Source organism: Orbicella faveolata, unplaced genomic scaffold, assembly GCF_042242905.1.
Source record: "Orbicella faveolata isolate gen_17 unplaced genomic scaffold, um_ofav_v1 contig_34, whole genome shotgun sequence".
NCBI lineage: Eukaryota > Metazoa > Cnidaria > Anthozoa > Scleractinia > Merulinidae > Orbicella > Orbicella faveolata.
The window spans coordinates 22,440,230-22,467,451 of NW_028301563.1; the positions used below are offsets into that span (position 1 = coordinate 22,440,230).

Sequence of the window (27,222 nt, forward strand, 5' to 3'; positions counted from 1 at the left end):
TAACCTCTCGTAACGAGTTTATAAGCCTGCTATGATCAGGTTCTGCTCCTGATGGCCCGTTTGCCTGAAAACACTTCTGAATATTTGCACCAAAGACCGTTTTGCCCTTGTTTTTTGCAAAAACAGAGCACTCTGAACAGCCGCTTGATTTTGGGCCATGAGAGAGGTGGATAACAACCGGTGGGAAACTATAGTTGTCGTCGTCGGCTGCTCCAAACCCAACAAAGTCGGTAAATTTGGCTTCTGAAATGTGGTCTGCAAGCACACACTGAAACCGGCGACCACGCCGCAAATTGGCGGCCAAATGCGTTTTCAAGCACCAACACAAGCAATGCCGCACCGTCGCCGCCGCCCCCAAAATAATACTTGATGCGGTAAGGTCCGCAGGCCAGATTTCTAAATGGGACGATGGGTGGGCTGTGATGTGCGAAATCGTAGTCTTCAACCGTGATATCCCACGACCACTGGTGGCGATGATGCCATCACGTACAACAAAGCCCCTTCTTTCCAATTTAAAATTTGGTTGCCGCCCAAAGCCTGCCCCGCTTTTGTTTCGCGCTTGCGCCTGGCGTGTGGTGCTGTCAAACGGCCAAATAAAACCCCCCTGATGCAAAACGTTTCGAGCGGTCACCGCGCAACACCGCGCGCCAAGTACCCTGCGCTACCGCACGAGGGTTTCCAGCCTCAGCTCCTCTTAGGCCCTTCCTGTTGCATCACTTTGCGCTGCGCGGCTTGTCTGGCTTTGCGCTGCACGGCTTGTGCGGCTTTGCGCTGCACGGCTTGTCTGGCTTTGCGCTGCACGGCTTGTGTGGCTTTGCGCTGCGTGGCGTTTCATGTGTCTTGAGTAGTATAAGGGGAATTAACTAAATACTGTTTCAATCAGGGGGGCGCATTGACCCGTTTGGCAGGGCCACACCCCACACCCACCAACTCACCAGAACACATACCACACCCACCATCAACCACCCGCACCAACACACGGCAACTTTTGCCTATAACCCAAACTTTGTTTCGTTTGTTGGGAGGTTTTGTTGCCCTGGTGTGGGTGGGTCTCGTTATGTTGGTGGTGGGGGGCTTGGTTCGACTTTTTGGTTGGATTTCGGTGTGGGGTGTGGCACTGCCAAACGGGTCAATAAGCCCCCCTGATGCAAAACGGTATTTAGTTAATTCCCCTTATACTACTGTTTGCTCTATACAATAATCACTTAAATTCCTGATGTTTTAAAAGAAACAGATGTTTTGAATGCTAGAACCAAAAATTTCTTTTTCAGGGGGGGAGGAGTGGATGGACCTTACTCCAGGTTCGCCTTGGTGTTTAATAGCGATCTTGCTCAGAAAAGAAACAGCTCAATAATTATGTGCTGATTATTTTCCTCAGTATTAGACTATTACTCATTTCCTGAATCTGAAAAGAATGCTATTTCAAGAGTTTCTAATCTACTGAAATGTCCCCCCTCTGTCATTACAATACGTGACGCTCTTGGCATAGAAAAAGAGAAGTGAAATTGACAACTCTTGACAAAGGGATCTATTTTTGGCGTAATTGAACAATCCATCTTATAAGCATCATGGCCAGCAAGGCGTGTTCATTTCTTACCATTGTTGGCGGTCATTGCGGTTCCGATACGAAAGATATCAATCACTGCCAGACTCAGTAGAAATGGGTCTTTGCTTTGCTGTAGTCGAGATATTTCAAGACACAAGTCTACCCAAGTCAAATTAAAGATTTTTGGAAAAAGTGTAGCTGCTGTCCACCATGAAATACTTTCTCACTTTGTAATGTGATAATTGTATCATGTGAAGAATTTTTGTATTTATCTATTAAGCAAAATGATGGCACGGTCACTCTGGGATTGCAAAATACAAGTAACATAGAAAGGGTACAGTAAACTGCCATTGACAAGCTCCACTCCCTTCACCCTAAAAAAGCTCCCGAGCAAAGGCCCATTTTAATATGAACGAAATGATGTTCCAGTTATATTAAAGCCCTTAACGACATTAACCAAGAGATTATGATCTTGTATAAACTTACGTCCACACATCATAATAGCCGGGGATAATAGCTGCCATTGAAATAGCCAGCGTCAGGGGATACAACACATCAAATCCAACTTTTTTAATCTGAGTTTCCTGAGTGGCCGCAAATTGTAGGGATAGATGAAATAAAATTTGTTTTGGTACTAGAATGCATTTCCTGATCTTGAAAATTTCATTTCCATCGGTGTGCTTCATGTGTGTTAACAATAGAGCTGCCCAGAAGCCTGAGCGTCACGGACTGACGTTACCGTGACTTTAAGTCGTGACCCTTGACCAAATGGACTACGTTACTTTCCTTAACAAGATCTGGACCTCAGCATAAAATGGAGAATAGCCGGACAGCATGTAAAAGTAAGTCATCCATGTTAAAGTGTGAAGCAGAGTTAGTGCAACAATTTCTTCAAAACCTGCGTGTTTCACTTACGTGTCAAGTGTCGGGAATATGCTAATTAGTTCAAACTTTAGTGAAACTACTCAATTTTTGAAGGTGTTTTATAAAGCGCTCGCATAAAACCCCAGACTAATTTTTAAATGATGTATAAGGAGAACATTTAGACACATTATAACCAAAAAACAAGCCCGATTGAACAATGGCCACAAATCGAATTGTTGGTTTGTAATTATGAGGTGAAACTCGATTTGCCGGGACTGTGGTGAAACCTTATCAAAGAATGTGTTTTGTCGTAGCAAGGAGCATGACCTAGAACCAACAAGTACAGTAGGCATAAATAAAGTGTCAAATACTCCTCCTTTCAAATTAGTTCCATTCTTCGCAATGATATAGGCTTTACTACTTACATAAAGACATTTATGCCATGCCAGTTTATGCTAATTATTCTGCTATTTTTCACCAATGAGAGTGTTAAAATCAATTTTCTCAAATAATTCGAAAATCCACCCGCATTTTGATAAAGTAACCCCCAAAACCTTTGAAAACTCGTTAATACCTCGTTACAAATTGAAAATTAAGATTGGTTTCATTTTTGACCATGGTCGCGATTTTTGCATTTTGCTCAATTTTTCTGTGCATTTGTTCTTAATTTGTTTTAAAATAATGAAATCAAAAGCTTGAAGCGATGCACTGACTACGAAACACAATGCATTGGCAGTGATCCACAACGGTTCGACGAAACACAATGCGCTGACAGCGATCCACAATGGGTTGAACTCATGCACAATGTGTTGACAATGAAATGCACTGCATTTATAACGCATTAACCATGAGTTGTAAGGGAAAACACATTTGTGTTGACTTTTCTTATGGCAGGTTTTCACAAATAGGGTCACAAATTATCAATTTTATTGATTTTTATTGACTTTTATTGACTATCAAAATTATCAATTTGTTATGCCCTAATGTACACTAACTCTTATACTTATAACACACATTGTTCATAATAAAGTAAAAGGTCCAGAGAAGGTGTTTTTCTGGTCAGCCTGTAATAATTTACTGCTTTTCTGTATTTCAAGCTGCTGAATACCTGTGCTCCATTTCCACATTGTTTTGCAATATCATACAATGTTTATTGACACTCGGTAATTATCGGCTTTTCAAGTGGGAGGTACTAACAGTAGAACCCCACTCTCGCAAATCTCAAGGGAAACACAACATAGTTCCAGATAGTGGGGATTGGAGGTAGCAGATAGTGAATGAGTGGAAAGGCATATTCAGGGGAATAAAAACTGTGTTGTAAATAAATACAGTTGAACCTCCTATAAGTGACTAGCCTCTTACAGGCGTTCAGTTAGTTGGGGTGCAGTGCACAAAACGGCAAGCAGAAAGCTAGGGAGAAGCATGGCAGGAGAAAACGAAAAACACCTCTGGGCAAACTTAACAAAAGGTCGTTTTTGTATACCAGGATCTCGTATACCCTCTGATTGGTCAATGTTGACAGGTTTTTCAACACTGGAATGTTACTGACATGGATGAGAAATGTGATGTGGCAGCAGTCAGAGACCTTTCAATGAGTGACGTGGTGTTTCTCCTTACATGGCCATAATGAAAGACCAAGTAGACAGATAAACAAAATTGGAGTTGTTGCAACAGCAATGGGTATTGAGGAAGACATGGAGGAAAGAGCCACAAAGAACTGAAAGTGTGAAAAATGGGGTGACGGGCCTACATGACTCCTACGGTTCGTGAAATTTGTACATTTGCAGTTCTCTTTTCAGTCTTTTGACCTTTCGCTTCGCAGATTTTGACACCTCAGTAATTTGCCATGTGCTTATACTTTGTTTAATAGGTTCATTTCTGTTTCAAGATATGTTTGAAAGTCTCTACATATTGCCTTTAGAGTGACAAAGTTTGAAATAATCCATGGACATGTAGCAAAGTTGCATTCTATATTGTTGATAACTGAAAACCAGAAGCTGGCAGTCTTGTTACGGGCCCCTGTAGGTGGTCCATAAGTGGGCAGAGGGAGCTTTTGTTAAGTTTGCCCACAGACGTTCCTTTGCTTTCTCTTGCCACGCTTCTCCCTATTTTTTTGCTCGCCATTTTTTCGCACTGCGCACCAACTAACTGAATGCCTAGAAGACGCTTTTAAGCAACCATTCAAAATGTCAAGCCTAGGTGGTTGCTTACAGAAGCTTAAACCATATTGGGCCTAATTTTAGCCTCATTAGTATATGGTAACTGCACAGGCCTACCCCATTTTTTGTTCGGGTGTAAACATGAAGTTCATGATGCATGACATGTGACGTAGAGTACTTACATCCACGGCAGTTGACAAGAGGAGAGAACGTTAAAAAACGTAGTAAAATCGATGTATGACTTTGTTCAGCGACAAGCACATTGTTTTGAAGTGCAGTGTGTTTACTGTGGTTTTATTAAACATGGGTAACATTGTAAAATGTTTTGTTCGTGTGTAACATCAATTTCGAGAAAAAAAATCCAGTACTTCCCATATTGAAGAAGTTTCATCTCTTGTACTACCCAGGAATGCAATAATGTACAACACCTTATTATCCAATTTGGGCTCTATTATCTGCCAAATGGTCGCTTACGGGAGATTAAAAACAAAAGAAAATGTCAAACTTTTAGCTTTAAAAGTGGTTGCAGGCATCTATGAGAACTTGTCGCTTGCAAGAAGTTCCACATATAGTTACTTGCTGTATTTTTTACAACTGGTCACTGTAGCCTACGAACAGGCTCCCGGTTCGGTTTGATGCGAGCTGGCCAAGTGTGGTCTAGGGTGATTGGGGCTAGCTGAGAGCGGTCTGGTGACGAGAGAGAGTGCATGGGAGCCTATAGACATTGTATTGATGCTGCCGTTCTATGATACCAGCTCCTGGTATAAAGATCTGATTGGTTGAATTGATGACTGTTGATGGATTTTACACAGATCTTGACAATGGCTTGTAAATTTGTATAATTTTTGCTGAGACCTACAAAGATGGCATCTGCGTACAATGCACAGTTTACGGACGTGGAATTAAAGACAGCTTTGAGCAATTCAACATTTTCTTCATATCTCTGGTTTGAAACATGAGCAGAAGCTATGCCTGGAAACTGTGGTGTAGAAGCGAGATGATTTGGGAATTCTATCGCCTGGTTTCAGGAAGAGTCTAATTTGTCAATTATTGCTGCAACGTCTACTGAAGACTTTATGGAAACTAGAACATGCTTGCGTCTTGGTTGTAACGCCTTAAGTATCTATATGCAATGAAAGACCAGGTCAACACGTTTAGGCCTGTGATGACACCTTTGCAATGTCGCCGCTTTCACGCTGCCGTGCAACAACAACAAACCATTTCTGTAGTGAGCTGGTGCTGAGCTTCTGGTTGTACTTATTAAGGCAAATATAGGCAGCAGCACAAAGAGCATTTCTTGTTTCAGGTTTTTCAACGTGTTTGGTCCATAGAGAACACCTTTTTCCACCGATTTCAGTTGACCAGACTTGCAAACAGCGGCCAGGAAGCAAATTAAATGCGGACATTCCTCACAAAGCTGCCGATATAACTCCGCATTTGACGAGTTAGGGAATACCTCTTCAATTATTGATCCCAGGTGTAGGAAGTTGCGCAATCTCTGTGAAGATTTGCCCATTATAATTTGTTTGTCACTAGAGGCGATCGCATTTTCATCTTTATTGCATTTCTGAAGGGGTTTCACCAGTCAGCAATTGATCACAACAGCTTGTTCTTAATGTACAGGACTGAACCACACAAACAACTTGTCTGGCACAAGAAAGGCAAGACAATTCAAGGCAAGACAGGTCTGAATTAATAAAAATAATAATAATGATGATGATGATGATGATGATGATGATGATAATAATAGTAATAGTAATAACAATATAATAATAATAATAATACATTTATATAGTGCTGTTTCCCAGTGGTTCAACAGTGCTCAAATACAGATTTAAAAATTCACAAAAACTTATTTAAAACCCTACCAAAACTATCTAAAATTGACTAAATTCAAAAACTGTAAAAACCATTGTAAAACAATAGAAAATCAGCATCTGTTGTAAGCACTCAAGAAAAGATGCTTTTTCGAGTCTACGTTAACCTTAAAAGTGTCAACTAATATAGAATCTTTGACAGATTGAAGTAGAGGATTCCACAGCAAAGGCGTAACAACAGCAAAAGAATGCCCATCGTAAGTTTGAAGATTATAGGTTGGATTCCAAAGCAAGTTTTTCGCAGATGAATAAAGTAATCTCAAGGTATGATAATGAGTAAGTAAGTCAATTAGATATGTAGAAGCTTGGTTGTGTAGCACTTTAAATGTAATCAGTAGAATTTTTAAGTTTATCCTCTGCTCAGTGGGTAGCCAATGGGTAGTTCCATGAGGACAGGTTACGTGTTCATACTTTTTAGCCTGGTACACTATTTTTGCAGCCCAATTCAACACTCACTGGAGCCTTCGTAACAAATATTTAGGAGCACCATATAGCAAAGAGTTGCAATTATCAATCTTTGAAGTTACAAAGGCATGTAGCAGAGTTTTAGTAGTTTCAGTCGTAAAAAACTTCCTAATTGTGGATATGTTGCACAAGTGGAAGAATGCAGATTTGCACACGGCAGTAATATGAGCAACCATGGACATAAACTCATCAAGTACATGAACTCCAATGTTTTTCGCAGTTGAAGAACAGGTAACAATCTCCTCAACAATGGTCAGATCATGCAAACCAGGTTTTTGGCGATAGGACGATGAAAACACCAGTTTGTGTTAACAATTAACAAACACCAATTTGTGTTTAACAGTTGCATTGCATTTTTAGCCAACATGTTGTAGATATTTATGCTGTGGTTTTGATTATTTTTGTTCAAAATTTTTCAAACTGATTACAATTAGTAGGACAAATGTAAAATAAATATTCAAACCACACCAGGACAATTACCTTATTTTACTGCAAAGATTGGTTTTTGGGCTTTTGCAGAACTTGCATTCTCCACACTGAGGAATGTAAAGAGGGATGACATGGTCGCCTGAAAAAAAGTAATAATAAAGGAATGTCATGTCCTTAAATGCCAGTAAATCAGCCAACCTGAAGACAAAATGGCTGGTGAGTGGCAAATCATCGAGTTGGCAAAAGGCCAGACAATTTTTTGCCATCTCTTAAAACTGTGTGTGTGAAAGTAACTAGTAACTAGGGTATCTAAAAGATAGTAATGCTGCGGCACATTCTGTTGATAGTGACATATTTAACGCCGTGATTCATCTATCTACACGTTTCAAGACTTAACTGTTATTTCTCAAAGTAGTGTCAAATCGTGGTGTCACTTAAAATCTGTCCTTGTATGCATCAACTTCATGCATGATGATGCATCGATGGCGAGGTGTGACAAAGGATCGAGACAAAAAAGCACATTTGTGATCTGAAGTATGTTTGGACATAAAACGATACACATCAGCCTCCCCTTTACCAGATCGCAAAAATCGAAAGATGTGGAAATTGTAGGAGCAGAAATCTAACTTATAAATTCTGTATTGGTACGCATTAAATATCTCTAGAACTTGACAGACTGTTTCGAGAACGTGTTCATCGTGAACATGTTCATTTAAGAGCTTTAGCTTAAATTCATGTTTCGATGAAAAGGAATAGATTGCAGCATTTATGAAATCAGCGTGTTCCTCGGTTTTTGGTTGTTTTAATTATTCTACAGGCTTTAGTAACGACGATTTCTCTTCATTTAAGAATTCGGCAAAGGAGGCGAGACTGCTAAGAAATGACATACTAAGATTAAGATGTCACAATTAATCGTCCAGATTTACAAACTTTCACATACTGCATAGCAAGAGTTGTGAAAGTCAAGCACAATCTCCTTCACATCGCTTTACAGGTAAATCAGAGCAAACTTTCTCAGTGGAATCCACGCGAAAAAGGACGACGGCTCGACGAGTATGACATCCTCGTGTTGTTCGTGGCACATTGCACTCCAGTAAAAGTGGCGCAGTGCAGTCTGGTTAACTGCAATGCATTCTGGTAAAAAGTGATGAGTTCGAGAATTCGTACCCCCTCTATATATTCTTCTTAAATCCTGATTACGTTGCCGCTCGCTCGCTACGCTCGCTCCGCAGCAATAACCTATTCCTTTAATTAGGGTTGTCATTAGAAGCCGGTAGGCAGCAAAACCTGCCAGCTGTCAGACCATTTTGCGCCAGCTACTTTGTGCACCAGAAATTTTGTAACATTGTGGTTTGTCTTCCCAAGAAATCTATTTTTTTTGTAAATCTGAGGCTTAGTTTAGCAATCATTCTCTTGTATACTTCTGATGTTATGGAAGAAGGAAAAAAGTAAAAACCTGTACAGGAAGTACCGTGCAAAAACTATCAGTGGTGTTGACAGCTAACTTGAGTAATATAAATGAGACTGTCACAAAGCACGAAACAATTGCAATTAACACGTGCATTGATGCTTCGAAAATCGAAAATGGATGACCAGCGAAAAAAGTGATCTCTTCTCAAGTCAATCAAAGAAGACAAAATCTAGCAAAAAAGAGAGCTACCAAAGAGAGAGTTTCGATCGCTGTCAAATACTATAATTATGAAGTTCACCGAAGCATTTAATACCACAGATAAACCTCATTTAAATACAATGGTAAATTATCGCCGATCCATTACATACATTCGAAAGAGCTTTCAGAGGTTTGGAGAAGGAAGTGTTCATGAAGATCTATTTCACCTTGCTGAAACTGTTGTGTCCATTTCACTCTTAAGATTTCAAAGGCAGGAAGATTCTCCTTTGCCGCAAACACGTACTGCTAAATAATTTAACTTCTCATAGAAAGATGTTCTCTCTAGTTCAGGACAGATACACTTTCTTTAAGGTCATTCATCACATTTGCATTGCGCATCCTTACTGTGCATAATTTATGGTGTCATTAGCGCGTGCTCGTGCACACACACATTGAAAACATGACGGATTTGCCTTGACATTGAGCTCTGTCAATTGAAAAATGGCTCTAGCTCACCAACTAGCACGGGCACCCCAATTTTTTTTCTAGTCATTGTAATTAACTAATCATAAGCTTTGCGTGAGAAAAGACTGATTTAATTTCTATTGCTGAAAATTGAATAAATAAGAAAAATAGCAGATACACTGTGGTCTTTTCTTTTTTGCAGTCGGTAACCATGTCGAGAAATTTGGTTCAAATTTTTAATCAAGGATTTAGCTTTCTGTCTGAATCAAACTTAAAACATTTATTTGTGCCCGACACATTGTATTGACTGTAGTTTAATGCGTGTTCTTATGAGTCCGGGCTCACAAAGATGTTACAATTACTGGGAATGCGTTCTTATAATAAGCATTAAATAATGCCAAAATGGGGCATTTTCAATGCCTCACTGCTCCTTAATGAGCATGGGCACCCCCCTTTTTTATTTCAAAATTGAAGTTATCATATGACAAATATTTAGTGGACAAAGTTTGAACAAAAATCTATCGTCACTTTTATTTCAGAGGAATTACCTTAATTGCTTTTTTAGAATCACAGAATAGAACATATAATTTATGTTATCAGACAGAGACATGACAACAATTTTGAAGGAAAATTTCATTCTTTTGTTTACAATTTCGACAGAGACACGCAAACAGAGTTCTACGATTGAAAATTTTGATCCAACCATTGCGACGTTAGAAATTGTTCACCAAATACTGTTGAATTAAAATACCTGCCATTTAGCTTTCTTAAAATTAATGGACCTTTTGGAGTACTCATCATTAAAAACCACTAAGCAAATCTTAATTAAAAAAATAAAGGTGAAATGTTCCATGATTTTGCAAAGCTTGCTCATTTGGCAAGTGATTTCCAGATGTTTATCAGTTGTGATGTTTAGAGATCAGAGAAAATACTTTGATGAATGAAACATGCTTATTTTAAACAAAAACGTGGAGCTTGAGCCCAGGGGGTTTTTATAGCGAAAAACGGGGAAATTGAATTGTTACATGACAAACCAAATTTATAAACCAGATTTTATATACAAAAAAAGCCAAAAACGTGCCGAAAGAAAACGTTATAAGAAACAGATAGAAACATTTTTGTTGAGGAAGAAGTTCATACATTAAAAAAAATCTTTATTCATTTAACGCTTGAATTAACCCTCTAGAAATTGTGACCAAGAACACTAACGTTTCATTGGAAAGAGAAAGTAGTGGCATCGAGGAAAGAAACTTTCCAAATAAAGCACCAAGAGAGGGAAGTATGACAGTACAACCAAATGAGGAAACGAGAAACGTGGAAGAATCACCAGCAGTTACTTCTTGGCCTAAAGACACAGCTCAGATGATGAAAGATATTGAAACCCTATTTGCCCTTCCAGAAGACACTGTTATGCACAACTTTTACAAGTGTGCTACAAATCATTGCCAGCACCTGTCAGCCCAAGAGCAGTCTCATCTAAGGCCTAGCTGCCACAGATTTGTACACAGCTGGTTGTTCGACAAGAGCCTAAACGCTTGCACAAAAATGGGTCTGGCTTGGCTGGTTTACCAGGAAGGAAGAGGAATGTTTTGCTGCTTATGCAAGACACACAATACACAACACCAGCAAAATAAGTCCACAGTTTTCAATGCAACGCCCCGTGTACGGCTCAAGAAGTCAGTGGTTCATGATCACGTAACAACCCAGCAAAATAAGGACGCCATTGAGGCTGAAATGCTAGGATGGGTCTCCCTATTTCATAAAGATGTGCAGGAAAGGAAACTTGTCAAAGATGATGTCATGTTTAAGGCTCTTATGGCAGCATACTAGCTTGTGAAAGAGGAAGTTTCAAATCAAAAGTTCTCATCATTGGTTAATCTGTTCACAGTACTTGGTCTTGATGAGATGAAACATTTCTGGTATTCTGCACAGGGTTCCACTAGAGAAATATTTTTAGCTCTGGGCGGCTCTCTTCTTGACAACTTGTTGGAAAAGGTGAAGAAAGCGTATTGTTCTGGTCTCCTAACTGATGAGGTCACAGATGTCTCTGTCCCGGAAATGGTTATCACCTTCGCCCAGTTTCTCAACAACAAAAACAGGGAACATTGAAATGAGTTTCTTGGTCATTGAAGATGTTCTGAAAAACTCCACATCAGCAAATGCGGAAACCATCTTCACAGTCCTCACAACCCAATTAAACAAGCTTGGTCTAGAGGTGAAAGACTGTAGCTCTCTGATTTCTGATGGTGTAGCGGTGATGACAGGTTGACGTAGTGGGTGGCAAGTCGACTGAAGGAAGTAAATCCACACCTGATTTCTCTGCCCTGCTTGTGCCACAAGCTGGCACTGGCCTGCACCGATACAACTGCCCAGATTGAATACATCAACAATGTTGAGCTCTGGCTAAGGTAGGTTTGGAAGTTATTTGATAATTCACCAAAGCGTACTGCCATTTACCTAAAAGTGCAGATGAATCTGTAGTCCCTAGTCCTCTCTGAGAAGAACAAGAAAGTTGTTGCAAAGAAGATAAAGAAGGCATGTCAGATGAGGTGGTTGTCCTTTGATGCAGCAACACAGTCCATCCATGATGACTTTGTGGCAGTACTGCAGACACTAAGACAACTTAAAGACAATGATGCAGTAGTAGCTGGCCTGCTGAGCAAGATCGCATCTTCCAAGTTCATTGGAGCCATTTACATTCTCAGGGAAGTCCTTCCTGTCCTTTCTTCTCTGAGCAGAATTTTAGCGAGGACATGTGAACTTTTCCCACATTCATCCCTCAGTCAATAATACCATTCACAAATTGACTGAGATTGCAGAAACTAAGTCTCCACTTGTAGCTGTTAAGAGAGATCTAGAGAGACGCCTTTGAACCTGTGAGTTAAATTTGACCCCTGCTCAAGAAACCCAACAGCTACGTCTTCTCGAAAATTACATCAAAGCCCTGAAGGAGAATATTCATAGCAGATTTGATGGTGAACTCCCTATTGTCAGTGGCTTTTCAATCTTCAATCCCTTAATGCTACCTGCACCAGGAACTGGTTCTTTTACAGAGCAGGGAAGCAAGCAAGTAAAGACACTGGCAGACCATTTCTATCAAGGTCACCAGGAGGAGAAGACAAAGAAAGAGGAACTGCTGGCAGAGTGGGAAAAGTTTAAATTTGACATGGATTCTTGGAAGCAGGAAATTCAAGAAGGGATGAACGAAAGCCACCAAGAAACAGCCACCGAGTGGTGCCTAAAACGGCTTATCTCCCTCAAAACCGCTTACAGCACTGTGTTCCCTGCCCTTGCAAACATTGCAGAAATTTGCTTGTCAATGCCAGTGTCCAATGCACGGCCAGAAAGAGGGTGCAGTGCCATAAAACATATCAAGACTAGGCTGAGGAATAGGCTTGGTGTTGATATGCTTCAGGTCCTTCTGATGATTGCTATCAATGGACCCCAAGTTGGAACACCTGAATGCAACGCACTGATTACAGTGGCAATTGAAAAGTGGCAGGCCCAAAAAAGAAGAAAGATGCCAAAGAGAAATGAAGGGGAGTCACTGTCATCTGCCAGTGCAACTTCAGTGTCATCACAGATACAAAGCGATGCCACTGAAATAGCTGATGCTAGTGTGCAGACAGACACACCAGTTACCGATTTTCAAGCTGTCTCCAGTGAATCAGAGGTGGAAATTGCAAGTGCTGCATTAAACCTAACTGCTGATGTTCCCTGCCACGATGACACAGACTCTGATTATGACAGTGAATGTGATGATCTAGATGATAACATCTTTTTCTGAAATCTTGTTATATGCCTTTGAACCTTTTTGATAGAAATTGAAATTGATGCCTGTAGAGAATTATGATTAAAGACAGAAAATACATATCTAAGTATTTTTGAACTGATTTTAACATCAATGTCTGGCTAAAAAATGCTACTCAAATATGCCCCAGAATGCTGGAAAACATGTCTTAGAGAGTTTCAAATTTCAAACCCCCGTAGCGGGGCATGTTGCTCAGCAACACACCATGCTTCCTACGCAAGCACAATTCACTTCAGCCGCCTACTCAGTTCAGATCAGACACCTATTACATTTTTTAATGACAACACTGTTTAATACAACCAATCAATGTACAAAGTGTGACATCACCAAAAGGCTATGTTTAGAACTATCACAACTAGAGTTTAAAAATGTCTTTAACCCTTTGTGCCTTAGTTTTGCTGAGAAAGCTATTTTTTACCAAAAAGCGATTTTTCCAAGATTGGGTACAAAAATGTACAATATTTTAGTAGACCTTTTTCAACTGGGCGGTTTGTTGCCCCATTTCAGACCATGCGATAATACTCTTGGGAATTCTTCCTTTCAAATTTTCAAATAGTTGTGTGCACAATCATATGAATAAATAATTTTAAGATTAATAAAGGAACAATTCTCTAGAGAATATCACATGGTCTGTAATGGGAAAACAAACTGCCCAAGCGAAAAAGATCTATTTGGTGCACACACACAAGCCAAAATTTGGACTTGTTTTTCTTTCTTTCTAGCTGCCATAAAAAGTTGGGTGTAAATTATGGGCAAAGCCTGGAAATGGAACCTTGATCAATATCATAGGTATAATAGGCCATTTTTCCATCTTGTTTGCACCAAACCTGATAACGTTCTTTTTCAATTTGCTACGTCAGAATGCTGGCCATATCCAAAACCGCCTGTTATGCAGATAGATCTATCCTAGCTCTACTATCTGCTTGTCAAGAACATCTGGTGACATTTAAATTGAGGACATCACAAGTGGTACAAAGAGCACAACCATTCAGGGTATGTATATGCACCATTGGCAGTCAAAGGGTTCAATTTTTACCTTTTGGCTCAACATTTAATTAATACAATAATTATGTCCACAATAAAATATATTTACATTTACATGTACTTTCCTGTTTGGCTCATGGTTTTGTTCAGTTGTGTAGTCTATCAAAACACATGCACTGCCACAAATGCAGCGTAAAAGTGCTCAAATATGAACAAACATGTTCTAATCAACCCAAAATAGTCAACAACCAGTGTTGATGAGAAAGACTCTAACCGAGGAAGGACAAAGTATTGAACTGACAAAGTGCATCACATAAATATGTAAATATCTCAAAATGTGGAATCATGTATTACACTTGTCTAGGAGCTAAATCTAAATTAATTGAGAAAGAAATAACCCCAATCATGTTTCATGGTGAAACCAAGATAAAATTTTAATAACCTTGGTCTAAAAAATGACAAAAATTTGCCACATAATCACCCAATTATTATGATTTCCTTATGCATCCTATCAAAATGCATTCTGGAACCTTAACCAAGTATCAAGACACTGATCTGTACATGCTGTTACTTTCGTAACTCGTTTTCTTCTTTATTCTGTTTAAATAACTATTACTTATTAACGATTATGTACATTTTTTAAGTTTTTGCTATTCATGCTGTGATTGCTGTGATCAATGCAAGTTTCGTAATATAACCTTTGGAATCACATAATTAGAGACACCACATTTTTATCAGTTTTAGTTACGCCATCTACATTCTCGTTATTATTTTATGCTATCGCTGTCATTGCTATCGTGCTAAGCTATTGTTTCTACCATTGCTACCCTTGCAGGAGCAAGATCAGAGTAAGTCTGCACATCTTTAGTCATAATCGTGTCATTATAGTTTAAGATTTATGTTCTATCGGTATCCTTGATTTATGTTTTGTATCTTAGCTAGTATTAGCTTACATAAGCCTTTTGTATCGTTTTGTTTTTAGTTCAAACCACACAATCACAATCACAACGACTTCACATCACAAGTACATCCCTATTTTGTTACCTTGATTCCTATATTGTTGATTTATCGCTCCTTCCAATAAAAGCGCACGATTTATTTTACTGTGACCTGGTTTCTTTAAATTACAATGTGCGTTCAAGCGGTTCAAGCTCCTGTTAAGCCCTAATCTACACGTGGCTTTGCTCCTGGAAAGTCACACATGCAGGGATCAGGAATGCATGTAAAGATCCACATATAACATCAAAAGCATGGCTGGCTACCATTGTCCTAAGGGTACATGTAGCTATAGTATAAGCAATCAATAAAAATAAGAAAAGAAATTAAAATACACAAAAAAATTACATCACACCACATAATCAAAGGTCCTTTGGGCTGCCTTGTGTCATTAGTGCCAGCATGTTGAATCGATAAAATCGATAATCGATTAAAATCAATTGAAATTAAGAAATTGTATCAGATATTTACAAAGGGATACTCTGTGGGTCATTTACACCTTATAGCATAAAATTTTCGTGACACATTAATTTTGCAATTTAAAAAAAAGGCAAAATGAAAGTGATCTGAATAATAAGTGTCGTGAACATAACATGACGTGAAAATTAAGTGACTCACATTACATTACTGCTGACATATAGTCCTGCTAGTGCGTTTTTGTTACTTTTGACGTTATTGTACCTTTGATTAAGTTAGTTTACTCAATTTCTTGAAGGACATGTTAAAGTAACGTCAGTAACATTGCCAAGGAAATAAATTGTGTGTTACTCAAAAATGCGAAGTTAAAGTGATTCAAAATACAAAATTTTCGCAAAATTTAAGTGTTACAAAATATGTGTACCCCAAAATCACAACATAAAAGTGTCGCAAAAATTTCATGCAATAAGGTAGTTACTGATTTTTAAATTATCCTTAGCAATTTTTTTGAAGTTTCAACTTTATCGGCGCAAAACGTCTCCAGTTATTGTAGGGCAGTGGAACATCAGAACATGAACAGATTTACTAAGGGTGGTTTCCTTTAGGATTATCCTAGACTGTTCACAGCCTCTCTATATTTACGCACATGAAAGAAAAAGCGAGCAAAGCGAGCGCAAAGCACACGGGGGTGGGGGGTGGGGTTTGCGAGCGAAGAGAGCAAGAAGAATTGAGAGGCTGTAGACATCTTTGGAAAAAAGTGGGCTTATTAGGCTCCTCCCCCTGTTATCACCTTGTTACTAACAGCTCCCCCCTTGACCAATTAACTAAATTGGACCAACAAAAACTGAGCAGCAAATTGCTTGTTTAATTGATTACAAGTATCAGTTTGTAAACGTGTGTTTGTGTGTCGCGAATGTCATCTCAGACGACTTCTTCAAATTCAAGAAAGCTGCTAAAAGGGGAGAAAGCCAAAATCAAGTGGTCCATCCAATTTTTGTAGGATATGCGCTAGTTCTTTTGCTATTCACTTGGGGAATCTTGGCAAGACATTTTACATATCATTATCTGCGGAGAACTGATAATATATTTCAAAGGTGTTACATGGTGTGGCACTCCTCAACCACAATGAGCATGAACATGTTTTGGAATTTTGCATCCAAAATGTCCTCTGCTGTCTCCCAAAAACAAGCTTGTATTTCCCTTCTCCAATCAGCAGAAGCACGTCATCCTTTGTTGACACAACGATGGAAGGAATCCTAAGCTCTTTCATCTCTTCTATTTGTTTCAACATTTGCACATTTCTATTTCTTTTGCTGTTGCATAGAGTTGATATATCAGATTTTCGTCAAATTAAAGCAGGTCAGCAAAATTGCAACAACTTCCTTTTTAGACTGAAGAAGATTAACAGCAGCCTCTATCTGTTGATCTTTGAGCAAAGAAACACTGAAATAGCTCTTAACAGGATTCTATTTTAAAAACAACTATTCCATTATGAATCACGGCATGTGCCAGTGATGACAACTGCTGCATTGTGCAAGCCACAAAACGCACCTAGACACAATCAAGATCAGCCGTTGTCAAGGTGATGACACTTTTGTCGCCTCTCAACCAATGGGAATTTTCCATTTCTGTAGAAACCGGGATTTAAATTTTTTCCAAAGATGTCAGCAGAAACCTGTTTTTATTCTAACCTTGATAGAGTCTTTCAGTTGCCAGAGTTTCAGACAAAATTACTTTTGGTCCCAAATTGAGTGGGTGGTTCTTATAGAGACAGCCTCTTAATTATAAACATAAATGACGCGGAGTAAATAGAGGATATTACACCGGGGCAAGAAGATATGAATTTTATGTTCTCACGGCAAGAACAATATCTCACTTGTACACTGCGCTCACTCATGAGATATTGTTCTTGCCACAAGAACATAAAATTCATATCTTCAAGCTAACATGTAATGTTTTTTTTATTTTATAGACATACTGATGACAGCGTTTTTGACAATTTTCCGAAGATTTCAGACCACTTTCTGAAGATTTCCGAAGATTCTCCAAGACTTGTCCAAAGGTCACACAAACGTTGCCAACCATTTTGCGAAAATTTCCGAAGATTACCAAAGATTGCCGAAGACTTGCGAGGAAGACCTGAAGATGTTTCAATCATACACCAACAAATTTAAGTTCAATTCAAGAGACAAACTTGATATCAGTGAAATCATCAATATCTTCACTAGTAAGGATATGGAAAATACGCCACTCAAGTCCCAGATGTAGTTTCATATGAATTTTACGAGTGGTGTATTTTCCAGTAAAACACTTGTGTCTATATAATAAATAACATAAACAATGGGAAGTGGTGCAAAATGGCTTCCTTCAAACATCGTTCAAGCAGGATTATCACACTTTTGCAGTAGCAACTTAATGCTTAGCAAAAGTACTTCCTTGAAACAGAAAGTATAACACTTACATATTCACGTAAGAGAAATACAGTTCTGTAACAAGAGCAAGAAGCCTGTGGTTTCAATGAAAAGCCTAAAGGTTTATACATCAAAGACCAGCTGTCAAACATTCAGCGAGGAGTGGCAAACAAAATAAAGTCCACTGTTTTTTGAAAGATACACTATTTGATTGCTCTAAATAATGGCCTAGTTCATAACCCTGAAAAACAGGCTAGCTAATCTCACACAGCCCTGATTAATTAACAGAACTTTCTTACCTGTAAATGTATATTTGACAACTTACGAAGTACTTTGCCTCAGAAAAGAATGATTACCTGCATGCCATAAGATTTCAGGGAGGCCTGGGTTTGAAAACATGGCAGTTTGCAGCTTCCGTCAACGAACAAAAACACCAGATTTAAATCATTTAACATAAACCTTTATTTTGTTATTCTGTTGGACTTCAAAGTAACAATAAGTGCTAATCAATTTCTCCTGGGTTGTCTGGTATTATTTTCCTTGGACAAGCAGGCCTTTAATTTTACAGAAAAATTTTTTAGTAGTCTTGGACGACCAGACGACTACTAATTTCAAGCACTGTAGCTCTTCTACCCTGAAACACTTGAGGTTGACTTGTGGCAAGTTTAGCGTTACACGTCCGGTAGCATCACGAACGCAATATGATCTAACCTGGTCTGACCCATGGCAGTATATATATACAGTGAGATATTGATCATAGACCTAACAATCAATTTTTGAGTTAGAAACCTGTTTGCTTATTCGTAGAAATGCACTTTAGAGGTTAGTGTTTAATCCACTCATTGTCACCTTTAGATTTTTCTGTGTGACTGAAACGTGGTAAGGTAAGGTAAAGTCTGCATGCCAGCCTAGTGGCCCATCAGGCCGGAGCTTATCCCGGTTTCTGTAGCATGAAGCGACCAGGAGTATTTCTACTCCCCCCTGGATGGGATGCTAGTCCATTGCAGGGTTACCCCCAGCATTAAGTTCGCCGGTACCCATTTATACACCTGGGTGGGGAGAGGCACTGTGAGAGTAAAGTGTCTTGCCCAAGAACACAACACATTGTCCCTGGCCAGGGCTCGAACCTGGACCACTCGATCCGGAGACGAGCGCACTAACCATGAGGCCACCATGCCTCCCCAAACTGAAACGTGACTGTTATCAAATTTGATTTAAATGCAAGCAAGTTGCATTAACAGAGTGCTCGGACACTAACAAAATAAAATGCTAAAAAAACAGCCTGTCACAAATAGGTCTACATCCCAGTCCCCTTTATAAAATAAATAAATAAGGTGTCTTCAATCTGTAAACTGTCAATGGTCATCAATTCATTGTCGGTTTTGTATCTGTCTTTGGTAGCCAAAATTGACCAACCCGCAAGTTGCCTGAACCATATCTATCTACCTATATCTTCACAGGAATCGTACATTAGGAACACAAAGAACGGTTACACAGGAATGTGCGAACTCACTCTATTACATGTATCTTGTGTCCATGTGACTTTGATCACGTGGGCACGAGACAAAATGCTCATGTGAACATACTAACAGTACTTAGTGTTAGGACTTACCAGGAGCTACCTTTGTTACTCCTTTGCCAATACTTTCAACAATACCACCTCCCTCATGTCCAAGAACACATGGAAACAGTCCTTCTGGATCTTGTCCACTAAGTGTATAGCTATCTGTATGGCACACACCTGTTCCATGGATTTTGATACGCACCTCTCCCTCCTTAGGTGGTTCAACCTCAATTGTTTCTATAACAAGAGGTTTCTTGGCCTCCCAAGCCACAGCTGCACTGCAGAATATGGGCTGCAAAAAGGTGATTATAAAAGTTCTGAAAATAGCTGTTTTGACTATTTTAAACATGCTCTTCCCAGTTCTGAATGCTGTGGCTAAAAGTTTAGAAATTATCAGCCACGTGACCAACTGTTGGAAATGGCCTATAGCAGGTCCTAGGATTTCACGGTAACAATCGTTTCTGGTACTGTGTTGTTACATGATTCAGAAATGACGGAACCAAAAAACCGTTTGCCATGGACATCTTCAGCCTTGCCAATCAAAATTCCTGTTTTTATTATCAAGAAGTAGTCAAAGCAATTTCTTTAATGAACACTCCAATTATCACCCGTCTGCCATGTTGTATCCATTCCAAAGTGCATCGCATCGTATGTGCAGTGCAGTATGGGACAGATCTAAGATGGCAGACAAGCTGCTGATATAGGGTGAACAAGCCACAATTATTCCTTTTCATCCCAGCAATCAATGGCATCCACTGCGAAGAAGTACAAAAAATGGCTTTGTATAAATTATTAAAAAAACATCTGGGAAGAGGTAATTTTGTACTGATTTCAAAACCATTTCCCCATTTCAGAGAACATCTGTTGTTTATAAACTTAAGCTTAGTAGCAAGATCCACGTAGACTATGAGTAGTCCCTCTTTCACTTAGTCTGCCATGTGTGACAAGAAAGAAAACCCCAATCACGAACACATTCTCATTCGGGTTTGAGGTGAGAAGCTTTGCCAAACAAAATACTTCTTAAATTTAACTCTTTCCATAGCCTGTTGGCAGAATCGCAAGAACATCGCAGCCTGTGAGACACCATTCCAACACTTTGATTTGCTTCCCTATTTTCAGAGAACGAGATAAAACATTCCTGCAAGACGTCACATGTATCTCAAATGCTCCTTACATAAGCCAATCATATTTTTGCGCAGTGAGAGCAACACATAATTCAAACTCTGTGGCTTAGGTGGTAGTCCCTCCTTTTACATGGTAACCAACCCCAGGAGTTCACGTGGCCATTTTTTTCTTGCAGTTTTCTTTTGCATCATGCACGACAGACTAAGTGAATTAGAGGGACTACTTGTTGTCTAAGATCCATGCCACTCAGTACATATAAGCTTACACATATTAAATGCTTGTTTCAGTTTCATACTATTTTCGTTTCCTTTTATTTGTGTCCAAATCGAGTGTGAAATTTTGTCAAAAAAATTTTCCATTACCGATCATTTCCCACAATCTCTGTATACGGAACTGAGAATGTGTTACCAATGAAATTTGAAATTCTAGGGCTTGCTAGAGTAGTTCCACCCAACACTCCCAAATAAGAAACACGTCCTAGAGATGTCAAATGATACATGGGCCTGCAAAACAGAAGAATTCTGATGGGAGGTTCAGTTCATGACCTGCCAAAGTAATTTGCAAAATCTGATCGATCACTACAACCCACGCAACCCACGGGTTAAAAAGGATTACCAGAATGAATATTTGAAGCGTAGCGCACGTGCTTTGCCACTTGTTGAACCAGCCACAGGGGAAAGGGGGAGGCAGGAGCGATGATTCTATTATCCAGGATCACTGTTACACTACTTAGGAGGTGCCGGGCCGTAAAATCGTTAGCACGGTGCTAAAAGTTTAACGTGCCGTGCCGATTATTTTATTTCCGACTTCGGGATGTTTTTATACTTCTCTGTCAAATCCCAATCCCTGGGACTAGGCAGTACATCTCCCCACTCCCACGGGATCTCCAGTCTAGCTCTGAGGCCTGTAACACGAACTATGGAAATTAACCTTACGTATTATTTTTCAGCTGAGAGGCGAACAGCGATGAACCCTTACTTGGTGGCTACCTCTATCGAGCCGCGTGAGTGAACGTTTTCACGTAACAAGCTCCAAACTTTGGCACAATAACTCACCTTTCCTGCTGTCTCAGGCATTCTTTTTCAAGGACAGAGTAAGAAAATTCGTTTACAATCCAGCAAGGGCTCGCAGCCGTAGCAAGCGTGGGATAAATGTCACGTGATAAGTTTTAACCAATCAATAGTCCTGCGGAGAACACTCCTCCAGAAGTCCGTCAATAAAAGCAGGAACATGAAACATGGAACATGGAACATTCCGGGACATCAAATAATTATAATAATTATGAGAAAAACATATATGTAATCAAGAGAAAATGACATTTTCTTTCTCTTCTCTAATTCAATAAAGAAATAACCAAGAGAGAGAAATAACCCCTAGGAACAACAGAAACTAATTGACCTATTTGTCCAAACACGAAATGGGAGCTTCTAAGATCTTCGAACCCAGGTTGAATCTACTGCAATGTGTGACCTCTATTTCCAATCAATCTTTTGCAAATGTAATACGAAAAGAGGCTTTCAACCTGAGTCAACCTAAGACCAATAACCTTCCTTTTGACAAGCTCGTCCCACGTGCCTACTGGCCAAGACAGGTGATTTCTGGGACTGCCTTGCACTCTCACGCAATAAAAAAATAACTCGAAAACCATTCAGCGGATAAAGTCAAGAAATTGTGATGTTTTAGGAGACTGATAAAGAAGACACTTGTCCAAGTCTGTACGTTTTCCCAAACTTCAGATATTCGTCGAAATATTTTGTACAAATTTACAGAGCCCAGTATGGAGCCGCCATGTTGGTGTACCTCCGTAGTACGACCCCCGTGGTACACTAATATGACCCTCCTAGTGAACTGCAGTCCATGGTTATATCACATTCCTCACGCAGAATCTTTAAAATCATCGGATTAGGTGTTGACTTGACTGTAAACCGGTTCTTAAACTGTGTATCGGTTAGCGATAGCACCCAGGCCAAGCTATCATGGAACTACTTGGCTCCGTTCACTATTTTCTGCTTGTCGTAAAGATAAAACGGAGTCCTGTACTGCGAAGCCATTTCTCTGAGTTCCTCTTCGCTGCAGGGTAATGGTTTGGTATCTTGTATAGCAGCCATGATTCAGATGTTGTTTTACCTTGTTTGATGATGCGAATATTCTGAATTATTATCTGTAGCTGCTCTGGAACTGAGGGTGCATTCAATTTATATAATTACTTTGTTCGATTCACGGATGAGGAAAAGATAATTTCAGCAGCGGCAGATATCGCGGATTATTTCAATCTCCACTTTACATCTGTTGCGGATAAAGTGAAACAATCCCTCCTGACCGCTAACGGTTGTAACCTTAATAAACTTAAACAGTTTGTTGGCGAAAGGCTACCTTCAGAATCGCAATTCACTTACACTATACCTCCAATTACAACTGACATGGTAAAGGTATATTTACTGAAAATTCCAGCTAATAAAGCAACCGGAATTGATGGCATCAGTTGTTCTCTCCTGCACCTAGGCATCACAGAACTTGCGCGTTCAATAGCAAAGCTCATCAACCTATCGCTTTCATCTGGAACGTTTCCTTGTCGTTGGAAAAGAGCCAGAGTGACTGCCCTTCATAAAGCTGGTGATATGGATGAGGTAAACAACTATAGGCCCATTTCAGTACTTCCGGTGTTGTCTAATATCATCGAACGTCATGTGCATGACCATTTGTCTGAATATCTAAATGTTCACGACCTCATCTATAAGAACCAGTCTGGATTTAGAAAGCAGTACAGCACGGAGACGGCGCTTGCTTATATAGTTGATACTCTGCTCTTCAATCTAGACAAAAACCATATTAATGGTATGGTTCTAGTAGACTATAAGAAGGCTTTTGACATGGTGGATCATGTGACTTTGCTTAGCAAGCTTGAAGCCTACAAACTAGATAGGAACGCTTTACTTTGGTTCGAGTCATACCTAACCGATCGAACTCAATTGGTATCATTCAAAGGAGAAACGTCGACCGTGAGGAGTATCACAGCGGGTGTGCCACAGGGTTCCATATTGGGTCCCTTACTTTTTGTGCTGTTTATCAATGACTTACCTTTACATGTCCACACGCAGTTGGACATGTTTGCCGATGACACCACCCTCCTCGCTTCTTCCGATTGTGCTAATGTTGAAGAACTTAAGAACATACCCTCCAGTGGGGTCTCCAATGTCAATGAGTGGGCAACTAACAACAAACTGCCACTTAATTGTTTCAAGACGAAGACAATGCTAATTGATGGACCGCGCTTACGGAAACGTTTGAGTAATGAAGGTCGAAAGCTTGAGATAGAGCTCGAAGGAAGCACATTAGAGCAGGTTGAGAACGTTAAACTGCTAGGCCTTGAACTTGATGAGGAACTCAGTTTCGATATTCATATTGACTGTTTATGTAAGAAGATATCGAAGCGTATCGGTATACCCAACAGAATCAAGGCTTATCTTCCAAGAGCAGAGCGTATACTTTATTATAATTCTTTAATTAAGCCATTGATATTATATTGCAGCGTAACATGGACAAGCTGCTGCAGCCACGACAACATAAGTAAGACATTCAGGCTGCAAAAACGCTGTGCTCGTATTATCCTTGACGCCCAACAACGTCATAGCACTGTAGATCTATTTAACACCTTAGGATGGGTACCATATTACATCGAGACTGATATAAAAAGATGTACAATAGCTCATAAAAGGATTATGGGTGCTTGCCCGTTATACATAAACGATTTATTAAGACTAAATAACAGCCAGCACAATAGGAATACACGGGGCGTTAATTTTACCATTTTACCGAAAAGATTTAATAGAGCGAAAGAGGGAGGTCGCACGTTTTCTGTAACGACTATTAAATGTTGGAATCACCTCCCCCTTAAGCTGCGCGCCTCTTCATCTGTAAATATCCTTAAGAACGCTTTGTACAAACATTTTAAATTAAGTCAGCTCAAGAATAAGATTTTTACTCCTTTTTTAAATAATAACTTTTAGATTGCGATATTTTAGTGATAATCTTTGATTATTGTTTATAGTAGATTTTTAACTTTCAGTACATTTAAGAGGGCCACAAATTTATTAGTTGATAAACTATTACGTGTCACCCTCGATAAATAAAGTTTTGATTGATTGATTGATTGATTGATTGATTGACGGATGTTTCATGCGCCGCCAGCGCGTACGCACAATGCCCCTTGTCCAGATTTAATTATCAAGTTCCGCTCATGCGTTGACGAACGGCTTCTTTAAAACTCAAGCGTGCATTGTGTTCTTACTGAAAACATGGAAAACCATCTTCTATTTGAAATGAAAAATACCCCGAGGTTTATATTTATTTGAGTCCGGTCCCAACTTATGATGCAAGCATAAGCATAAGCATAAGTATAAGCATAAAAGAAGCTTATGCGCTAGTGGGGCCGGCCGGACTTAAAAATAAATAAATAAATAAATAAATAAACAAACAAATATCATTTTTATATCGCCTATCCAAGCGTGATCTAGAGCGCTTTACAAGTTATAACATATTATTAAAATAGGATAATATTAAAAAATAAAATAAAACAAGAATCAATAAAATTATTCCAAAAAGACTTCCTTAAATAAAGGAGTTTTAAGCCGAGTTTGAAGCCGAGTTTTGAAAATATGAAGATTGTCTGATTTTCTGATATATATTGGTAAGTCTTTTACCTACACAACCTACATCTCATCAATTCCCTACATATACCTACACAGCCTACATCTCATTAATCCCCCGCATATACCTACACAGCATACATCCCGGTAATTCCTCCACATATACCTACACACCATACATTTCATTAATCTCCTACGTTTTTCTAATTTTTTAAAAAAATTTTTTATTACTCCAATTCCTAGCTAATACAGAGATGTGTAAATATATCGTAAAGAAAATAAATAGTAACCGATAGTGCTTTGTAAGGAAGAAAAAAAAAACGCATAAAACAGAAATTACATTACTTGAATTGAATTACATTATATATTGGAAGGAGAGGAGCACATCTAGATAAACTAATTTTGTGCCCATGAAAGTTATGTATAACTTGAGATTATTAATAAAAAGAAAAAGAAAAAGAACAGGAAAAATGACAAAATAGCTCCGAAAGTTATAAAGAGATAATGTTTTCATTAGTATTGAACAAGGTACCAACGTAAAAGTGCTTTTCTAAACGTTTTTTTAGATGGTTTGTCTCTAATGGATTGCGGAATATTATTCCAAAAGAAACTTCCAATAATGCTGGGGCAAAATCTCCTAAGATTAGTTCGAAATGAAGGTATTGCAACTTGGTTGGATGATGCACTACGGGTACTGCAATTATGTAGCTCAGACACTAGTGAAACATGTAAATTAGGAAACTTATCATGGTGGAAATAATCATAAAAGAGCATACACGTGTTCAGTTTAACAGTATCAGGAAATTTCAGAAAGCCTAAGGATGAGTAGTGAGGAGTTATTGATTCCATTAAAGGAACATCATTTATAACACGAACCGCTTTGTTTTGTAATTTTACGATTTGAGACAATGGAGTGTTATAATTATTTCCCCAAAGTGTACAAGCATAGGTAAGGTAAGGATAAATAAGAGAGTAATACACACTAATAAGTGTTGTTATTTCTACGTTTTTCTACATATAACACAGCCTACATCTCATTAATTCCCCACATATACCTACACAGCCTACATCTCATTTATCCCTCACATATACCTACACAGCTTTCATCGTACTAATTAGCAATTAGACCCGCAGCCCACAAAGGGCTACGGGTCAATAGCCCATGAGGCGAAGCCGAATGGGCTATTGACCTGTGGCCCTTGAGGGGGAAGGGTCTAATTGTTTTAGTATCACCCAACTAGTCGGACAGAAAAGGCAATAATAAAGTTACCAAATGTAAGTTGAAGAAATATTTCTTTGGGAATAAAACGAAAGAAAGTGTCACGCTCGATTGCGCCAATGTAGCTACTCGAGGACTATTACTAATAGTCTTCTAGTAGCGTAGCCAATTAAAATGCAGGATTTGAGTTAGTCCACTAGTTGGGTGATACTAATTGCCAACATATACCTACACATGAATCCCTCACATTCACCTTCACAATTTGCATTTCTTTAAATCGTTTTTAGAGACATTACTCATTATATTCAGTGGTTATCAACTCATATAGAACCAAGTAGTCTTAAGATATCTTGGAACAATTAAATTGACTATCGTTATTCAAATTATCCGTTCACTTGCCGTGCGTTCAGCCGTTCGAACGGATACTCGCCGTAAGGAACGTTTTCGTGTGAGAGGTCACATATTTGCCGATGCATTTTTGTGGTTGAATCGGCAGAGTTCTTCTTTAACGACGCTTTTAGGGTCGAGAAAGTAAAATTGGTGATGTACTTACTTCTTTTTACGTGACGCGTGATTGGTGAAAAAAATTCTCCGTGATATGTGATTTAATAGAAAAATTCAGCGTGATGCGTGAT

The 27,222-nt window shown here is 39.1% G+C and overlaps 2 protein-coding genes, 1 long non-coding RNA gene and 1 pseudogene across 6 annotated transcripts in view; 2 read left to right on the plus strand and 2 right to left on the minus strand.

The window, feature by feature from the left end:
- LOC110046682 (alcohol dehydrogenase class-3-like) overlaps positions 1-21,874 on the minus strand; it is a 145,567-nt gene extending 123,693 nt beyond the window's left edge. For all 4 annotated transcript variants that reach the window (XM_020752374.2, XM_089270737.1, XM_089270735.1 and 1 more), the window contains exons 1-3: positions 21,778-21,874; positions 19,646-19,889; positions 7,392-7,479 (exon numbers count right to left, since the gene is read on the minus strand). In XM_020752374.2, the coding sequence (XP_020608033.2) occupies positions 7,392-7,479; positions 19,646-19,889; positions 21,778-21,798 (353 nt within the window). In that variant the 5' untranslated portion in view covers positions 21,799-21,874. The remainder of the gene's footprint in view (positions 1-7,391; positions 7,480-19,645; positions 19,890-21,777) is intronic.
- LOC149105299 (uncharacterized) overlaps positions 1-27,222 on the minus strand; it is a 341,662-nt gene that overhangs the window by 138,192 nt on the left and 176,248 nt on the right. The window lies entirely within an intron of this gene.
- On the plus strand, positions 11,320-12,204 carry LOC149105311 (E3 SUMO-protein ligase KIAA1586-like; annotated as a pseudogene).
- Positions 12,419-13,201, plus strand: LOC110063298 (uncharacterized). Its single transcript, XM_089270734.1, has one exon. It carries the CDS (start codon positions 12,434-12,436, stop codon positions 13,199-13,201), a length of 768 nt encoding a protein of 255 aa, XP_089126860.1. The 5' UTR covers positions 12,419-12,433.